This window comes from Bison bison, unplaced genomic scaffold (assembly GCF_000754665.1).
Source record: "Bison bison bison isolate TAMUID 2011002044 unplaced genomic scaffold, Bison_UMD1.0 scf7180017864309, whole genome shotgun sequence".
Classification (NCBI taxonomy): Eukaryota; Metazoa; Chordata; class Mammalia; order Artiodactyla; family Bovidae; genus Bison; species Bison bison.
The window spans coordinates 7683712-7703632 of NW_011494881.1; the positions used below are offsets into that span (position 1 = coordinate 7683712).

At 42.4% G+C, this 19921-nt stretch overlaps 2 protein-coding genes and 1 long non-coding RNA gene across 3 annotated transcripts; 2 read left to right on the forward strand and 1 right to left on the reverse strand.

Moving 5' to 3' along the window:
• The first annotated feature begins 125 nt into the window (after positions 1-125).
• FUT11 (fucosyltransferase 11 (alpha (1,3) fucosyltransferase)) lies at positions 126-3738 on the forward strand. The gene is made up of 3 exons (XM_010852318.1): positions 126-861; positions 981-1606; positions 3075-3738. Exons 1-3 carry the CDS (start codon positions 154-156, stop codon positions 3220-3222), a joined length of 1482 nt encoding a protein of 493 aa, XP_010850620.1. The 5' UTR covers positions 126-153; the 3' UTR covers positions 3223-3738.
• A 4565-nt stretch (positions 3739-8303) lies between these two features.
• LOC104997513 lies at positions 8304-17178 on the reverse strand. The gene is made up of 3 exons (XR_826332.1): positions 16154-17178; positions 11021-11184; positions 8304-10153 (listed from the first exon to the last, which is right to left on the reverse strand). It is a non-coding gene; the product is annotated as an uncharacterized LOC104997513 (long non-coding RNA).
• Positions 17179-17221: 43 nt separating this feature from the next.
• On the forward strand, positions 17222-18529 carry CHCHD1 (coiled-coil-helix-coiled-coil-helix domain containing 1). The gene is made up of 3 exons (XM_010852319.1): positions 17222-17366; positions 17490-17608; positions 18205-18529. The coding sequence occupies exons 1-3, from the start codon at positions 17243-17245 to the stop codon at positions 18316-18318; spliced, it is 357 nt and encodes a 118-aa protein (XP_010850621.1). The 5' UTR covers positions 17222-17242; the 3' UTR covers positions 18319-18529.
• The last annotated feature ends 1392 nt before the right edge of the window (positions 18530-19921 follow it).

A 19921-nucleotide genomic window follows, 5' to 3' on the forward strand; every position in this document is an offset into this window, starting at 1 on the left:
GTCCTTCCTGCCAGGACTAGCGGCTCTGGGGAAGTGGCCGGCTGAGCTGGCCGCTAAGCCGCGCATGCGCCACATGCCCCTGTGGCGTAGGACCCATCGCTACTCAGAGCCAGGCGGGGACCGGTGCTGCGGGCGTCGGCCGCCAGAGTAGACATGGGGGCCGGCCGCCCGGGGTCTGTGCTTGCTGTCCTGGGAGTGCTTGGTGTCTGTGCGACCAGAGGCCCAGGACTCGCGGCGGAGGGGAAGACCGGCGGGGAGGCGGAGTGGGCGGAGCCGTGGGATGGCGCGGTTTTCCGGCCTCCCTCGGCGCTGGGCGCAGTGGGGGTGGCTCGCAGTCCGGGGGCCCCGCGGCCCGGGAGGGAGGAGGCGGTGGACCTGCCGGTGCTGCTGTGGTGGAGCCCGGGACTGTTTCCTCACTTCCCGGGCGACTCGGAGCGCATCGAGTGCGCGCGCGGGGCGTGCGTGGCGTCCCGAGACCGACGGGTGCGGGGAGACTCGCGGACACGGGCGCTGCTCTTCTACGGCACCGACTTCCGCGCGTCCGAGGCGCCGCTTCCGCGCCTGGCGCACCAGAGCTGGGCGCTTCTGCACGAGGAGTCGCCCCTCAACAACTTCTTGCTGAGCCATGGTCCGGGCATCCGCCTCTTCAATCTTACCTCCACCTTCAGTCGCTACTCGGACTACCCGTTGCCGCTGCAGTGGCTGCCAGGGATCGCTTACCTACGCCGCGCGGCACCTCCGCTCGAGGAGCGCGCAGAGTGGCGCCGCCGCGGCTATGCGCCGCTGCTCTATCTGCAGTCCCACTGCGACGTGCCTGCGGACCGAGACCGCTACGTGCGCGAGCTCATGCGCTACATTCCGGTGGGTGAGGGCCGGGCGGAGCGGGAAGGGGAGGGTGGCGCGTGGGGCTGAGACCGGGACCCCTGGTGTCCTGGCCGACGTGCTGTACCCTCTTGATGGCCGTGCTCTACCCCTCTCAGGTGGACTCCTATGGGAAGTGCCTGCAAAATCGGGAGCTGCCCGCGCCGCGGTTACGGGACACAGCCACAGCCACCACCGAGGATCCAGAGCTCTTGGCCTTCTTGTCCCGCTATAAATTCCATTTGGCTCTCGAAAATGCCATCTGCGACGACTACATGACAGAAAAATTGTGGCGCCCCATGCACCTCGGTGCTGTGCCCGTGTACCGCGGCTCTCCCTCTGTGAGGGACTGGATGCCGAACAATCACTCCATCATCCTCATTGACGACTTTGAGTCGCCGCAGAAGCTGGCAGAGTTTATTGACTTCCTGGACAAAAATGATGAAGAATATATGAAATACTTGGCATACAAGCAACCTGGGGGCGTCACTAACCAGTTCCTTCTGGATAGTTTGAAGCAGCGCGAATGGGGAGTGAATGACCCCTTACTACCTAACTACCTTAACGGCTTCGAGTGTTTTGTCTGTGACCATGAACTGGCGCGGCTGGATGCCGAGAAGGCCCACGCAGCCTCTCCTGGGAACATTCCGGTCCCTGAGCCTTATATTGCCCAGCCCTCACACATGGACTGCCCAGTGCCCACACCTGGCTTTGGCAGTGTGGAGGAGATTCCCGAGAATGACAGGTAAGGATAGCTGGGGTCCCCTGGGGCTATCAAATCAAATGATTTACAGACTTGCTTCCTGCAGGCAATAAACTAGCCCTGGGTGCTGAGGGGATGTTGTATAAGGAAATTATGACATGAGGTCACTGTGCCTTTAAGGTATCAAGAATCTAAGAGAAGACAAATTGCGAAAGAGCAGTAGAAAATGTGAGAGGTAATTGAGGGCAACAACATACGAAAATCAGCTTTTATAAACGGTGTTTGTAGTAGCGATTCAAAAAAAGCTTCAGCTAGAGCAGAGGGCCTGTTTAGGGAAGTGATGAGGGACAAAGTTGGGCCAGGTTATACATATTCTGAATACCAGGCCCTGGAGCTGGACTGTCCTGAAAATCAACTCAGCTGTTTATTGAGCATCTTCAACATGGTGGGGCTGTGGATGAGAAATACATTAGTGTTTCCAGGGAGGTTTGCCTGCAGTAATCAGGGTTTATGCCTGTTAACTTGGTCTAACTATTAACAGCATCTCCTTTGACTCTTAAAATTACCCTGATTTGGATGATAAATTATGTTTGTCCTAGACAGAATAGAAGGGATGCTTTCAAAAGATGATTAATGATTGTGGCCAATGTGGATTAGAAGGGAAGTGAGGAGGCTACTGAAGTAGGCAGCAGAAGGTGGTGGCATTGGAAACAAGGTCAGCATAGGAGATGGGTTATAAAAACGTTGAAGCCATTTGCAGCAAACAACAGCTGTTAGGGGAGCGGTGAGATAATGTTTGAGAGAGACTGCTAGAATGACCTGCAGAGATCACCGTGGACAGTGGATGGCGGCAGAGGGCTCGCACAGTTTGGTCCTGGGAGTGGAGTGGATTTGTATCCAGTAATTTACATCAGGTAATTTGTATCTAGTTTGTGCAGAACATATTATGATTTATCAGAAGAAAAGTGTAACATTAAAAAAAGAGAAACATTCACGTTATGGCTCATCTACACACTGGATACTTTTGCACTTCTTGATTACTGAAACAGGTGTAACATAAAAAGTAACCATCTAAATACTGGATACTAGACACTGGGTACTCTTGCACTTCTTGATTACTGAAACAGGTGTAACATAAAAAGTAACCATCTAAATACACTCACTTGCTTTTCTTAGGAAGATTACTGTTTCCATAGTTTGGCCCCTGCTCTGCCTACCTCTTAATTCCCTCCACATTTGGAGACCAAGAGCAGGCAAGTCAGGAAATTTAACTCACTGGGATATGTGTATGTGTGTAGGGGGGCTTGGATAATGAATTTGTGTTTTTGGCTCACTGCCTGTCACTTAGATTAGTACTGGATTTACTTCACATTTCCTTCCCTCAAAGCAGATCCTTGGTCCTAACCAGAAATCAATGTATCTGCTGAAGATTTCTTTGGCCATTGGGAGAAAGGTAGGATTCCTAGTTGTACTGAGGCTCCATAATCCAACTCTCATTTTGATGTTTCAGCTGGAAGGAGATGTGGCTGCAAGATTATTGGCAAGGTCTGGACCAGGGGGAAGCTCTCACTGCCATGATCCACAACAATGAGACACTTCAGGGGAAATTTTGGGATTACCTAACAGAGATCTTCATGAAAAGGAACCAAAATCTCTAATTGCTCATACAAGTATTTAACTTGACACAGCTAAGGAGATGGAAGTCCTTATACAACCATGGGACATGAAGGATATCCAATGCACAAGTCCTTAATGAACACTGTCTTACCATGAATCCAAGGAGTAAGTTATATCCACTGATATTTTATTCTAATCATGTGTAGCCAGGGTCTCAGCCTATGGTAATAGAGCCTCTTCTCACGAGAGATGGAGGCATCCAGTTTTTGATTCAATGGGAACCAGAAGCCTGAAACACCCCATTTGATTCAAGGTGCTGATCAACAGAATTTTTAAAGAACTCCTTATTTTTCTAGCTCTTTCAGCCTCTCAGTCATGATTTGGGACATGTTAGTTCTTGGCTGTGAATGAGGTAAGACGGGCCAGGTTTAGAGTATGAAAACCTCTCCTGTATTCTTTAAACTGCTCATTATTTTTTTAAAATTTAAATTTATTTAATTGGAGGCTAATTACTTTACAATATTGCATTGGTTTTACCATACCTCAACATGAATCTGCCACGGGTGTACACGTGTCCCCAGTCCTGAACCCCCCTCCCACCTCCCTCCCCGTACCATCCCTCTGAGTCATCCCAGTGCACCAGCCCCGGGCATCCTGTATCCTGCATCGAACCTGGACTGGCGATTCGTTTCTTATATGATATTATACATGTTTCAATGCCATTCTCCCAAATCATCCCACCCTCTCCCTCTCCCACAGAGTCCAAGAGACTGTTCTATAGGTCTGTGTCTCTTGCTGTCTCGCATACAGGGTTATCATTACCATCTTTCTAAATTCCATATATATGCGTTAGTATACTGTACTGGTGTTATTCTTTCTGGCTTACTTCACTCTGTATAATCGGCTCCAGTTTCATCCACCTCATAAACCACTATTATTCAATACCTTTTCCTAATTTCTATTCCTATCTCTTGCTTTATAAACTATTTATGTTGGTGGTGAAGCAAAACTCCTGGTGGGTTGTATTCTGGCTCTCTGGAGTTGTAATTTTTTTATATCTCTTACTTTGCCTTTCATGTCAGCTTTTTTGAGTGGCTTTTCTTGCCTGGTTTTCCACAATTTCTGTTGGAGATGGAGTAGCCTTACCACCATTCCCACACTTATTCCCACCTGCATTAAACTGGCTAGAGATTGGACACCTTTTCTTAGTGCTGATTTGCTTCATATCTAGGGCATATCTGAAATTCCTTCTCACCTCATGAATATCAAAATTCAGAGGCTAATAAATATCACGTCAACTTAAGGAATCATCCTGCTCTATTTTAGAGATGGAGACTCAGGCTGCAAATGATAGCAGAAAAAGTTATCATCATTTCAAAAGGTTAAAATAGGTCAATGTGAATCAAAGCACAAATTGTTATAGGTCTTTGGTCTTTTTCTGTCTGCCTAATGAACTCTTCTATTTTATTATCTTTATATGCTACAAAAGTCCATTTCCCCCAAAAACTCATGAAAATTATGGAGGAAGAATCAGCCCAGCAATATAGCTCTAGTAATTATCTCATATTATCTCATATTCTGTGGCACTTTTAAGTGGGATAAACATTCCAACTTCATCCATTCTATTACTGTTACAGTACATAACTTTATAGCACTTACTGAGGCCACATTTTGATGAAGTCCATCTAAGGCCCTAAACCCAAGGGAATGAGAGATGAAGCAAGACCATTTAAGCCATCATGAGTGGCTGGCTAAATAAAAAGCTGTTAGATTTGGGGAGGTAGCCAAACACTTCTACTACTGTGGTTTAAACATACAGCTTAATGGAGAGGGAGATCATCTGCTTTTTCTGGGGCAGTGGAACTAGAACACCTTGGATCTTAGAACTACACTGGTTGTAATGTATTAATGAATTATCACTAGAGAACTCCCATAGCTTATCAATATATCTGGTTTAGTGTGTATGCATGTGTATATACACACATTATTTACAGACATATATGTGGTTGTAAAGACTGAAGAGGAAGATGATGCTTATGACTTCAGTATAGACTATGTATAATAGGACCTTGGGTTTCTATAAGGTTTTGTTTTTAATATTTTGAACAGCCTGCTAAGCTGTTCTATGTGTGATATACCAGTTTGTTTTTAAATTTAAAAAATCTAGCTATTTACATCAAAGCTAACATCAAGTGTTTATTTTAAAACATAATGGCACTTGCTTTGAATGGGGTAAAGATCAGAGACTTTACAATTTTTGGCTGACATGAAACTATATAATATCCCACAAAATGGAAATGTTGCAACAGACCTCACAATAAACATTTATATATGTGGGGTGTTCATATATATATTGGGCTTCCCTTGAGGCTCAGCTGGTAAAAGATCCACCTGCAATGTGGGAGACCTGGGTTTGATCCCTGGGTTGGGAAAATCCCCTGAAGGGAAAGGTTACCCACTCCAGTATTCTGGCCTAGAGAATTCCATGGACTGTGTATAGTTCATGGGGTCGCAGTTGGATTTCCACTCTCATATATACATATATGATGCTTCCACTAGGGCCCCACACTTATTGTGACCTTTGAAGATGTAGCCAACCAAAGTTATAATTTAGGCTGGATTTCACTGCCAGGGTGATTCTTTTTTTCTTTTTTTGTGTCATACAGCTTGTGGGACCTCAGTTCCCTGACCTGGGACTGAATCTGGGCCCGTGGCAGTGAAAGAGCAGAGTCCCAACCACTGGACCACCAGGGAACTCCCTATTTTCATTTTATTTAATAAAAAATGCCCTTCAGGACTTCCTTAGCAGTCCAGTGTTTAAGACTCTGCCTTCCAATGCAGCGGGGTAAGTTTGATCCTTAATTCCCTGGTCCCGAACTAAGTTCCCACATGCCCCAAGGAGCAGCCAAGAAAAAAAAGGGCCCTTCGTAACAGTATAGAAAGTTTTCTGTTTAGACTTTTGCAGAAAAGAACAAGACAGACCTTTGAAATACTTAATGTTAAAATTTGATATAGTACAGACTCTTACAAAAGCCAAATTCAGGACTCAGACTTCTAAGCGTGCAAGCTATTTAAATGCAGACACCGGTTTATATTGTATACAAAATACAGTATTACCAAGTGCAAACTAAGGTTAGGACTCAAATTTCATTATGTGCAATAAAATGGGTAGGCAATGGTTATGCAAGGTGTAGAATCATTCTTTCTTCTCCAGTTTAATTACACCAGTTCAACTGGCATTACCTTAGCACTTTTATGTACAAAGTAGGCCAGTTGTTTATGAATGATTGTGGAGACTCATCCCTGGTTTGTGGTCAGTGCTTCGGAGACTTTCTTTATTCCTCTTACCACAAAAGTATTCACAAAAGAGCAGGGTAAGCCAGGTGCTACCTTTCCACAAGGGAAAGCAGAACCAGAAGTAGCCACATGGCTCTCCAACTAAAGGCTTCACTTTCTCAGCAATGTGAATTTTCTGTGGTTTGGGGCCCAGCCTGCTCTGTATACCGCAGCAGGCTTGAGGTTATTAGTGGTAGAAGTGTCCAATAGGAATCAACTTTATTTGTGTTGCTGGAGTGGGGGTGGAGCATGGGGCTGATGCCTTTATAATTCCCAAGAGTTGCTATTTTCTATTATCTCAGGTTTAATTTTGTATTAATAAATGGCTTCTTTTCAAACAGTGTCTTCTGCTTGATTTTATTTCTGGGGTGAACATGGTAAAGTTGGAGACTTGCAAAAATATTTCAAACATTTGTTCATTTAACAAATATGTATTGGCATTACTCTAGGCCTTGGGATATGGCACTGAGCAAGATTGACAAGGTCCCTTCTCTCATTATGTGTACATTTTAAGTGGGTGTTGGGGTTAAAGCCGTAAACAAACAATAAATGAATAAGATAATCCAGAGTATGATAGATACTATGAAGAAAATAAAACATGTTGATGGTGGTTTAGCATGGAAGTCAGGGAACTCCTCTTTGACATCAAGTGAGACTCAACAGAACAAAAAGAGCCAGTCATGCGGAGATAAATGGGACGATTCTAAATATCTGACAAGTGATTAGCGCACACTCAATTTACATAACCAAATAAAAACTGCTCCTCCAAAGTAATCATCTTATGAACTATAAGACTGTCCAAGTTATCCTTTCATTACCAGAAACATTTCTTGGAGATCATGTGTAAATGCCTTGAGCATCAGTGGTACATCTTTGGACTGAGTTTTGTAAACAGCTAAGTCACTTCAGAGGGGCAGGGGGTAGAAGAGGTCACTTAGAACCAAGTCTAGTTAAAGCTAGGCATTACAATCCAAGGGCCAAGTGTATAAATAGAGATACTGCAAAGTATCTTAGCAGGATTGGCGAGAAGATTAAATAAAACAATGAATGTGAGAAAGTGCTTAAACCTCACCCTATCCAATGAGATCACTACAAATGAGAAAACTCTCGTGTCCAGCTCGACAGCACAGGTTCCCCAAACCGCCGCCGTGGCAGAAGAGTGAGAAACACTCAAAGTTACAGCGGGGATCGGGATGAACACCCCCACGAGGTGAAGGCATCCAAGCTGATCTCAAGTCTGATTTATTATACTTTTTGAGACTTGCTTGTATGTGTTTATGTGAGCATAGCAGGCCAGGTGGCCTTCAATGATAATCCTGTGCAGTTAACATTTAATATTTTTGTATCCGTTTTTCTGCCTCAAGGACAGAGACCCAGGTAGTCTCTGTGTGCCGCCCAGGCACCAAGGACAGGAACAGTCTGCTGCTGGCTTTCCATCCCAGGTATCCATCCTGCTTTCAAGATGTTTACTGTTCCTTCCTGGATTCCTTCACGAGTCACATACTGAGTCATGTCCTCTCAGCAAGATTGTTTAATTCTTTTGTCAGGCCTTTTAGTAGGCCTGTCTCCTACATCTCCCCCTTTTTGTTTCTGTAGATAACTGAATATAGTCAAGAAGGCTAACTGTTGCTGCTGCTGCTTTCGTGTTCTTCTCCAGACTATACAGAGACAAAACAGAATAAAACATTGCAACTAATTATAAGTCCATAACCATAGGATTTGATTTGTTTGAGAGGATTTAAGGAAGACAGTCCATCAGCTATAGCATTAAGCAAAGAGCCAGTAATCACATCAAGTTTTTTATTAAACATGTCTAGAATGTCACACTGTAACTCTTGTATATCTTATGTAATATTTCCTTGATTTAGTAAATGTCGTTTAACTTTATCCCAGTTAAAAGTCAATTGATTATACGTATTTATGTGCAGTCACACAGAATGATGTGTAATTCCAGTCACACTCTAGTCTTAATTGTTTTTGTAGACTTACCAATTGATCTCCTAATAAATAACAGTATGTTGTAAGCCAGCCACTTGTGAAGCCAATTTTTCATCTATTTTTTGTTGAGTGGACCAAAGAACGTCTGCATCCTTATGCCAATCTTGTACAAAATGAAGTTTGAACAGATTGATGCAATGCTACACTGCTGTAGTGGTGGTTATTGCTATAATTCCCAGAATAGCTGCTATTTAACATACCAATAAATCTTTTTGTTCTTTTTAAAGTTGCTTTTATAATTTCTTCTATGGCATAAAGAGTAGGGCTTTCTTGCCAGCCTCTTTGTAAATCCACTGGTATCCAAATACCTGTCCAAGTTTTTAAAACATAAATACTTTGCCAAGATTCATTGAAAGGAATGGTATTGTTTAAACAAGTATAAAAAGAATGATTTATACAATTTATGAGACCAGTAGAGATGTTACATATCGCTGGCCCTAACATAAGCACAAAAGGTAATCTTACACACGCCTGAATAGTATGAGTAGAATTTTTAGTAAAATTAAAAGTTGCCTTAGGATCGTTTAAGATATATTCAGTATAATGGCCATTCCAAGCCTTAAGGGTTTTTAAAGCCATAGGTATCTTCCAAATCTCATTATGTACTGGGTGATGGGTAAGTTGAGGAATGGGGGGAGAAAATCCCTCTCCATGCCATATCAAAGATGCATTTCCATATGTACCAAGTGTGTTATTATGATATATCCATGGACTAGAAATACTTGTTCCTTTAATCTTAGGGGTTCCTCTAGGGCCCTAATCTATAATCTGTCCCTCAGGAGTATTTAGTAACAGATGACCTTCAGACCCTCTACCATTTTTCCACTGGATCCAGTCCTCCATCCATACCATGTCCTATTCTTAAAAGCATAGCCTGGCAGATTAGGAGGACTATAATGTATGGTGGAATTTTCTCTTTCTTTAAAAGTAAGTGCTGTTAATAAGAAAAAAGTGTTCTTATTCTCTCCAGGCTTTTCTACAATAGAAAGCCATCCCCAGAATCCCGTCTTTAAACAGAATTCTCCAAATCCTATACAAATGGATGTGCTGTCTGTTCTTACTGTATAATTTTTTAGAGATTGTCCTTCTTCTTCCTCTTTTAAAGGAAGGCTTGGATCATAAGGACCAGGAAGCCAGGCTGAATCATTGACAAATATGGGAATACTGAATCTTCCTATGTAATGGGTCTTAATAAAGGAGGATTGAGAATATATGCCCAATAATGACTGGAATCAGCCTGAACACTTACTGACATTGTGATAAGGGTTACCATAGCCAGTAGTAGATTGGCAGATGTTTTTGGAAGGCCATGATGATGAACTAGGCTCTCAGCTTCCTGTGATAACTTATCTGCCCCCAAGTGGGTATTGTGGCAGTTCACGTTCGCTTGGTCTTGGCAGGCCCAAGTTCTAACGTAAGGTGCGGCATGGCATGCGTCAGAAGTCTGGAGGGTGGGTCTATATCAAATCATGTTTTTTTCTTTCCAATACCAGATTCTCCTCCTCAGGATCCATCGGTGTTCATTGTCCTCTATTAAGGTAAGAGCATACCCTCTTCCTTGTTTAAGCATGATATCCAGCTTCCATTCCCTGTCCTCTTTCCACAATATTTTTTGCCAAACCTCCTGTAAGGGAGAAACTTTAAGGGAAGTATCTTTAGTCTGTTGTGAAAAGTTCCAGTGAACCTCAGCTGCTGGTTTCTCATATAGCCCTCTTATGTCCAAAAAATTTAGAGTAAAAAGAACTAGAGCTATTTTATCCTTAGGGGAAACAGGTCCCAAGCCATACTGTCCTCCCCCTTTTTGTTTCTGTAGTATAAGTTTTAAAGTTCGGTGGGCGTGTTTGATGATGGCTTGTCCTTGAGGATTATAAGGAATGCCTGTAATATGTTTAATAGACCAGTCAGCTAAAAATTTTTGAAAGATATGACTTTTATAAGAAGGCCCATTGTCAGTTTTTATAGTTTTTGGTAGGCCCATATAGGCAAGAGCTTGTCGTAAGTGAGGGATACATTGAACAGTTGACTCTCCATTATGAACTGAAGCAAAAATTATTCCAGAATATGTGTCAATGGAAACATGTATTAAACCTAAATTACCAAAACAGGGCATATGAGTAACATCAGTTTGCCGTAAGTCATTAGGATATAATCCACAAGGATTTACGGGCACTGATTTATGGGCACTATTGTGGAAGTCTGACAGGTAGGGCATTGAGAAACAATATTTTTAGCTTGTTGTCGGGATAACTGAAATCAATATTGTAATCCTCTGACGTTAATGTAAGTTAAAGCATGAAACTAAGTGGGAGTAAGGAATGTAGTTAATTTAACATCAATCTGGTCATTACCTTCTGATAAAGGTTCTGGTAATTGAGAATGAGAGCGGGTATGAGTAATATGAAATGGAAATTGTCGATCCCTAACTATATCTTGTAATTTCAAAAATAACTGATGAATGGGAAGGTCCGAGACAGGAATATGAATAGTTTCTATCTGGAAACTTACCTTAACAGCATATTGAGAATCTGAGATAATATTAATGGGTATTACAATGTCTGACAGGACAGTAATTATGGCATCTACTTCAGCTTGTTGTATTGATGAATATGATGATTGCCAAATTTTGGTGGTTGGACCATAATATCCATCCTTACATTCTTTATTTGCATCTGTAAAAAAGGAGCACACTCGATAGGTTTTGTTTTAGTTATTCTAGGCAATTTAAAAACATGTTTTTTAAGAAAATTAATTTAGAAGATGGATCAGATCAGATCAGATCAGTTGCTCAGTCGTGTCCGACTCTTTTCGACCTCATGAATCACAGCATGCCAGGCCTCCCTGTCCATCACCAACTCCCGGAGTTCACTCAGACTCACGTCCATCGAGTCAGTGATGCCATCCAGCCATCTCATCCTCTGTCGTCCCCTTCTCCTCCTGCCCCCAATCCCTCCCAGCATCAGAGTCTTTTCCAATGAGTCAACTCTTTGCATCAGGTGGCTAAAGTACTGGAGTTTCAGCTTTAGCATCATTCCTTCCAAAGAAATCCCAGAGTGACAATCAATTGTACCAATAAAATCAGATAATGCTATCTGCCATTCCATGTTTTGTGCAAAAAGTCATTCTATCTGACCTTTAGCTAAAGGAACTATTATATATTTGGGATCATATCCTGAAATTTGTCGAATACGAGTCCTCGATTTAAAAATCAATTTACTAATAAGGTCTACATAGGTAGTCAATAATTTTGTTTGTTTATGGGGTAAAAATACCCATTGTAATTATAAATTCATTTTTCCATATTATTCCTGTAGGAGAATGAGGTGTAGGCATAATTAAAGCAGTTAAAGGTTGTTGAATATCAATTCGAGATAACCGTTTTTGTTGCATGCCTTGATTCATTTCTTGTAATTCTCGATTGGCTTCAGCTCTAAGTGTTCATGGACTGCTGAGATCTGTATCTCCTTTTAGAGTATTAAATAAATTTGTCAAAGCATAATTAAGGATACCCAGTGTAGGTCATCGGAGAAGGCGATAGCACCCCACTCCAGTACTCTTGCCTAGAAAATCCCATGGACAGAGAAGCCTGGTAGGCTGCAGTCCATGGGGTCTCGAAGAGTCCGACATGACTGAGCGACTTCACTTTCACTTTTCACTTTCATGCACTGGAGAAGGAAATGGCAACCCACTCCAGTGTTTTTGCCTGGAGAATCCCAGGGACGGCGGAGCCTGGTGGTCTGCCGTCTATGGGGTCGCACAGAGTCGGACACGACTGAAGCTACTTAGCAGCAGCAGCAGCAGCAGTGTAGGTCATAACCAATTAGTATCTCCTAATAATTTTTGCAAGTCGTTCAGAGTATTAAGGTGATCAGTTCTAATTTGTATCTTTTGAGAGGATACTGTATGATGATTAAGAATGTATCCCAAATAATTATTTTCTATATTTTATCCGGGGCAATTATTAAGCCGAATTCTTTCAATATATTTTGAGTGTCTAAAAATATATGGTGCAATAACTGATTATCTGGATAAGCCAATAAAATATCATCCATATAATGTATAACATAAGCCTGGGGATATTTTTGTCTAATGATAGATAAGGGCTGATTAATAAAAATGTGACATAAAGTAGGACTTTCATTAAGGTCCTTTCATTGGAGAAGGAAATGGCAACCCACTCCAGTGTTTTTGCCTGGAGAATCCCAGGGATGGGGGAGCCTGGTGGGCTGCCGTCTATGGGATCACACAGAGTCGGACACGACTGAAGCGACTTAGCAGCAGCAGCAGCAGGACTATTCATCATCCTTGAAGTAAGACAGTCCATTGATATCTCTGACTGGTATTAATGCTAGGACAGTAAAAGCAAACTTAGGAGCATCAGAAAGATCTAAAGAAACAGTAAAAAAACAATCTTTTAAGTATATTATTGTAAGATGTCATTTTTTAGGAATCATAGATGGTAAGAGAATACCTGACCGTAAGGCTCCCATGGGTTCCATTACAGCATTAATTTTTCTTAGGTCTGTTAATATTCTCCATTTACCTGATTTCTTTTTTACAACAAAAACTAGGGAGTTCCAGGGGCTAGTAGATTCAATTATATGTCCTTGTTCTTTATGTTCTAGTATTAGCTCATATAATGCTTCCAATTTTTCTCTGGTTAAGGGCTACTGCTCCATCTATATGGGTTTTTCTGAAAGCCAAGTCAGTTTTAATGCAGTCTTTTTTGAAGCAGTGGCCCCTAGGATAAATTTGGATTTTGGAAAGGGTTATACACCATATTGGCCATAATTTGTTTAGCTTGTGGGGATATAGTGGGTATGGTTACATATGCTCCCCATTGCATTAATAAATCTCGTCCCCCAAAATTGATTGGAATATCTGCAACCAGAGGTTGCAAAGTGGCAGTTTGTTGTTCTGGGCCTTTACAGAGCATTGTTTGAGAGCTTTGACAGATATTCATAGTCCCTATTCCTGTTATAACAGTAGGAACTGATTTAATGGCCAGGAATGAGGTCAATGTTTTATAGCTATTATTGAAACATCAGCTCCTGTATCCTTGAGCCCAGAAAATCTCTTTCCCATTATTTCTGTATCTAGTTTTGGTCTCTCATCAGTAACATAAGTCTGCCAATATACTTGTTTTCCCGTACTTCCAAATCCTCCTTCTCTTTTTCTAGGGGATTAATCTTTATGTAAGGCAACAGAAGGGAGTTGTGCAATTCAGTCTCCCTTATTTATTTGATATGGAATATTAGCACTCATCATCACATGAATTTCCCTTTCAAAGTCTTCAATGATTCCAATTTGTACTTGAATGCCCTTTATAGTTAGACTACTTCTACCAATCATAAGTCCAACAGTATTTTTTGGAAGAGGACCCCATATTCCTATAGGAATTTTACATACTCTCATAGATGGCATCAATAATTGATTATCTAGGGCAGGAATATCTATTGCTGCGCTGCCCAAGGTTACTGCTACTGCTACTGCTAAGTCACGTCAATCGTGTCTGTGCGACCCCATTGACGGCTGTCCAACAGGCTCCTCTGTCCCTGGGATTCTCCAGGCAAGAATACTGGAGTGGGTTGCCATTTCCTTCTCTAAAGCATGAAAGTTAAAAGTGAAAGTGAAGTCGCTCAGTCGTGTCTGACTCTTAGCGACCCCATGGACTGTAGCCTACCAGGCTCCTCCATCCATGGGATTCTCCAGGCAAGAGCATTGGAGTGGGTTGCCATTGCACGAGGTTGTTGGGAGTAAATCATAGATTGATTGTTTTCTAATATTTGAGTGGGATATGTGAATGGGACTGCATTCCATGAACACGGATTGTTTTGGGAGCCCCTAGCTCGGCCCAGAAAGGTGTTTCCCAACAGAGGAGTCCCGTCTTTATGAAATTTGGAATGGCGTTGATTAGCCCAGTGATTTCCTTTCTGAAATTTAGAACATAATCCAGGGGCTTTAGCTTCCCCTTTTCGATCATTATTATTTATTTTACAATCTTTTTTCATTTGTCCCAGTTTTCTGCATCCATGACATTTAATTTTATTGTCCTTTTTTCCTTTTGAAAGGGCCTGTGCCAGTAACTGCATCTTATAGGGTTCTGATCCAGTATCATGACACGCCTTTATATAATCTTCCAAGTTGCTTTCCTGAGCTTTTAAAGGTTGGAGAGCCTTTTGGCATTCAGAGTTAGCATTGTCATAAGCCAACAGCTGTAAAAGCATGTCCCTTAGATTAGGGTGAGATACCGAGCTCATTAAATTTTTTCGAAGTCTGGCTATAAAGTCCACATAAGTGTCTCCATTAGACTGTCTAACTTGTGTAAATGATGGAGTAGTATGTCCAGGAGGATTAAGTTTTTCCCAAGCTCTTAAACATACAAATCGTACTTGGGAGAGGACCTGATCGTCAAATTGTAATTGAGCCTGTATTCCAAAATATCCTCCTGACCCCATCAGCTGCTCCAAGGAAATGTTAATAGGTGGATTTGAAGCAGCATTTTTATGAGCTTGTTGATTTGTTTCATCTTTCCACCAGGTTTTAAATTGTAAAAATTCAGAGGATGAAAAACAAGTTCTTGCAACCGTATCTCAGTCAAAAGGGATCAGCCTTTCAGCTTGTGAAAGTCCTTGAATTAAACCCACAGTATATGGAGAGTTAGTACCATATTGTGTACACGCTTGTTTTATCTCTTTGACTGTCTTAAAAGGCAGAGGGTGATACTCATAAGTAATAGCACCTTGTGGATACTGTGGACCAGGGGAAACCTGAGTGACCACCACAGGGAGGGCTAGGGCATCTTCATCCCCTTGTAGTTGTGCCTATCTAATTCCCCTTTGAAAGGGAGAAATATGGTTGGGCACTGTCAGATGAGGTTCAAAATGCCGTCATCCCACGGAGTCTGCAGATCTAAAGGGGGTGGCTCTGTTAAGGATGCTGAAGGATGAGCCACATTAACCATGGGAAAATGATCATTATTCCCACATGATTTTATTTTCTTTCGCTCTTTTCGTTTGGGGCACAGAGGTGCTTTTCCCCCTTCAGAATCACTATTCTCATATAAACGAGATTCATTCTCTGATTGTTCATGTGTTGTCTCTACAGAATTTTCAGAATCAGAGGCTTCTGAATGTAAAGGTCCTAGCGCAGTGCTAATAAGATTTCCCAGTGACCAGGCAAAGGACTACGTTCCCCACTATGATACCCCACTATGATAAGCTCTGCATAGGCAACGCATAACTTCTTGCTATTCTTTATACCTTAAAGTCCCTCTATCTGGATCAAGTCAATAGCAATGTTTTTCAATAGCAGAAAGTAAGTCTTTTAAAGCAGAATGAGAAACTTGCACTCCCAAGCTTTTCAACAAAGTCTTTTAAGACTTGCATATAGGTCGGAGGTTTGGATTTTCGAATTATGTACTTACGTATTTATCGCGGATTAAATCATGGAGTTCTCTAAAAAAAAAAAAAGACTTGCATATATGCTTAGGGCTTCCCTTGTGGCTCAGACGGTAAAGCGTCTGCCCACAATGCGGGAGATCAGGGTTCGATCCCTAGGTCGGGAAGATTTTCTGGAAAAGGAAATGGCAACCCATGCCCCATTGTTACTCTGACTGAATTATCCATGGGGTGTACTCACCAGGTACTTTCAACGTCCACCTCTTCGGTCGGAATTCCCTGCGTTCCTTGCCTCCTAAGGAGAAGCTCCGAAAGCTGGTTTCCCTTTCAGGTCCCTGTTGGGGCGCCACTTGTCTAGTCCAGCTCGACAGCACGGGTTCCCCAAAGCGCCACCGTGGCAAAAGAATGAGAAACACTCAAGAAAGGGAACCAACACCCCCACGAGGTGAAGGCGCCCAAACTGATTTCAAGTCTGCTTTATTATACTTTTTGAGACTTCCTTGTACGTGTTTACATGAGCATAGCAGGTCAGGTGGCCTTCAATGATAATCCTGTGCAGTTAACATTTAATATTTTTGTATCCCTGTTTTTCTGCCTCAAGGACAGAGACCCAGGTAATCTTTATGTGCCTCCCAGGCACCAAGGATAGGAACAGTCTGCTGATGGCTTTCCAACCCCAGGTGTCCATCCTGCTTTCAAGATGTTTTCTGTTCCTTCTTGGATTCCTTCAGGAATCACATACTGAGTCATGTCCTCTCAGCAAGATTGTTTAATTCTTTTGTCAGGCCTTTTAGTAGGCCTGTCTCCTACAAAAACGATTCTTTAAGCCGCAGCAGCTGTTCAAATAAATGAATCTATTTTTCTTCACGGCTTTGAAGTGGCTCTAAAGGTAATCAAAACCAACAGTTCTTTAAGGTTTATTAAAATTAAATCATTCCTAAGTTAGCACCTAAAAGTCTCACATTTTGATCCGCTCCCATCCTCTCTGTCCTTGCCTATGTCAATCACTCTCTAATGCAGACTTTACCACCCGAAACTTGGGCTCTTTCCTGGGTGTTCCTGGCCCAGTACTGCCCAAGACTTCAGGGCCCAGAGCTCACAAAAGTCAGCGTGGACCCACAAAACAGCCCCAAAGATTCTCCTCCTAACCTGCACAAGTGTCTACACCAGCCAGGGTCCGAAACCGGAATCAAGGCGACCTCGCCAAGAAAAGAAAGAAGAGCATCCCGGGGCAGGAGGTGTGTGGGTTGCAGCCGAACCTTATCCGGCTCGTAGGGGTCACGCAGGGTCACGCACGGCGCCGCAGAGCCTGCCGGGAGCTCCGTGCGCAATGGCGACGCCAAGCCTCCGGGGTCGGCTAGCACGGCTTGGGAATCCGCGGAAGCCTATACTGAAGCCCAATAAGCCTCTCATCCTAGCTAACCATGTCGGGGAACGGCGCCGGGAGAAGGGCGGTGAGTCCTCAGCCTTGGAGGCCCCAGAGCGGAAGCTGGAATAGTGCTGCAGGCTACTGGGTGGGAGGGTCGGAAAGTAAGGGTTTCTTTGTGACTGAGGATCCTCCCGTTCTGCTCCTCCAGAGGCGACCTGTATCACGGAGATGTCGATAATGATGGCTTGCTGGAAGCAGAATGAATTCCGCGACGAAGCGTGCAAAAAAGAGATCCGCGACTTCTTCGATTGTGCTTCGAGGGCTGAGGTGACAGGAGGCTTCTGGGGTGCCCTTTTGAGAGGAAAATAGGGGGCATACAGTAGTGGTTCTTTCTGCTCTTGCTTGGTGATAAGAAAGTCCCTCTCAATTCTGAAAGGGAGAGGAGATTTTTGGAAGCTACTTGATCACGCCAGAGTGGGAAAGGTTACTGTTTTGAAATCGCTGTGATGCTGAGAGATTTGTTTCATTGCTTTCAGCTTTACCGGGTGCAAAATGAGGTTAATAATTAATATTCGTTTTATAGAATTTTTTTTTATCAAGTGAAGACATGCATGGGAAAGCCACTTTTTAAAGTTTAAATTGCTTTTCAAATAGACATTATTGTTTAAACTAGAGACAGTAAAGGACAGATTGTTTAGTTTCCAGACTAAATTGCCGACTGGGAATTGTATACTAAATTGTATAATTTAGATTTTACAATCATTCGTGGATCCCAAGTCCTATGAATGAAAGGAAACTGGGAAGATGACACAGATCTCCAGGCTGGTTAACACCTTAGCGTAATTTGGGTTGTGTGAGAACTATTAGCTTAGGTCAGGGCCAACTTCAGAGCTGTCATTTTAATTTTTGTTCTGTGTTTTCAGGCAGCCCGAAAAATGAGATCAATCCAGGAGGATCTGGGAGAGTTGGGGAGTTTACCTCCCAGGAAGTTGAATAAGCTGTTACAGAGGTTTCCTAACAAGCCTCACCTCAGCTGAAAATGGAGGAGCATTTTCAATGACTGGACTTAGCTTCTGAGAATTAAACAGAGGCATTTTAGAGATATTTGCACTGCCATGCTCTCTTTGAAGAGTAGAAAGAGGCAAAACACTGTCTTTTTTTGTCTTTTTTTTTTTTTTTTTTACCCTTTGGAAACATTATGTGGGTGGAAATTTTGCTTTATTTTGAAATAAAATCTTCTGAAGAGAACTTGGCCTTTTGTCGTGGATTAGGTACTCCCACCGTAGTTGAACCTTGCGTCCTCCCCTACATTCTGAAAGGTGTTTGCTCCCTGATTTGCACCAGGAGCAGGACAAAAACCTTTATGTTGTCCTGCAATTGAGGTCCTTTATACCATTTAGTGCCCTTGCCTTTGGATGCGTTAAGGTTGTTATCCGTATGTGCAGTTTTTTGCCATCATCTGTAAGTATATTTAGAGACGACCTATTTTTGTGCATAGCCTCTGTAAGGTGCTGCTGGAATAATCAGAGGCTCACAAATTAATAACCCACAGTTACTGCAGATGAATTTTATTTGGCCCACACAGTTAAAATTTAAATTAGCTGACCACAATAGAAACTGTCATAAAAAGTCCACTTTTTCGCTTCCCTTAAAAAAAAAAAAAAAAATCAAAAGATCTGACAATCCTAGTTTCTTATCTCCACATGGAAATAAAGATTAATCAAATAGAGTTGATTATCTCCATTCTCCAGAGATCTGGTCATGGGACTCCCCCAAGTGGTGAGACTAAGACTTAATTGGCAATTATCATCTTTATGTATTACCTGTTCAGTAGTGTCATTATCTGCTTTTGTGACCTCTTGATATTCTATAGCCTGCCCTTTTAGACATAACTGAGTTAACTTTTTTATGTACTTTACAGCACATAATATCCCCGTTAAATGTACAAAGGGATCAGCGGGGGTTTTAAAGCTCCAGTGGGATAATTATTAAGATAAATGAAGGGGCCATGCCTCCTTGAAGCACATACCCCATACCACCACATATCCCACTGATGGAGTACTGGACAACTGCCTATTCCGCCGGCTGAGGCTGTTAGGAAGAAGTTCCGTGCTTAGGTACTGTGGACTAGCCTTGAAGTTCTTAACCTTTGGTCAATAGACTCCCAGTAAGAGGTCTGTGAATATGGATGAGAACAGAAAAAGTTATCTTTAACCACAACTGAAATTGAGTATTTCAGTTAGCACTGGGAAACAACACTATTATTAGCAATACCTATATGAAACCACAATATTTTATACCTTACAGTTTGTTACAGATGTCTCAATATTTATACTCATCACAGGGAAGCCTGGCGTGCTGCTGTCCGTGGGGTGGCAAAGAGTCAGACACGACTGAGCGACTGAACTGAGCTAAATTTATTAATATTTTGATAATTGTATATCAACATAAAATATTTTCTTTATAATTCTTTGATTTAGTCTATTTATAAACAATCTGAGGGACCTCCCAGGTGGTCCAGTGATTAATACTCTGCATCCAGTGCAGGGGGCACAGGTTCAATCCCTGTTCAGGAAACTAAGATTCCACATGTGGCCAAAAATATATAAATAAATACTTAAAAAAAAACTATTGCGGGGG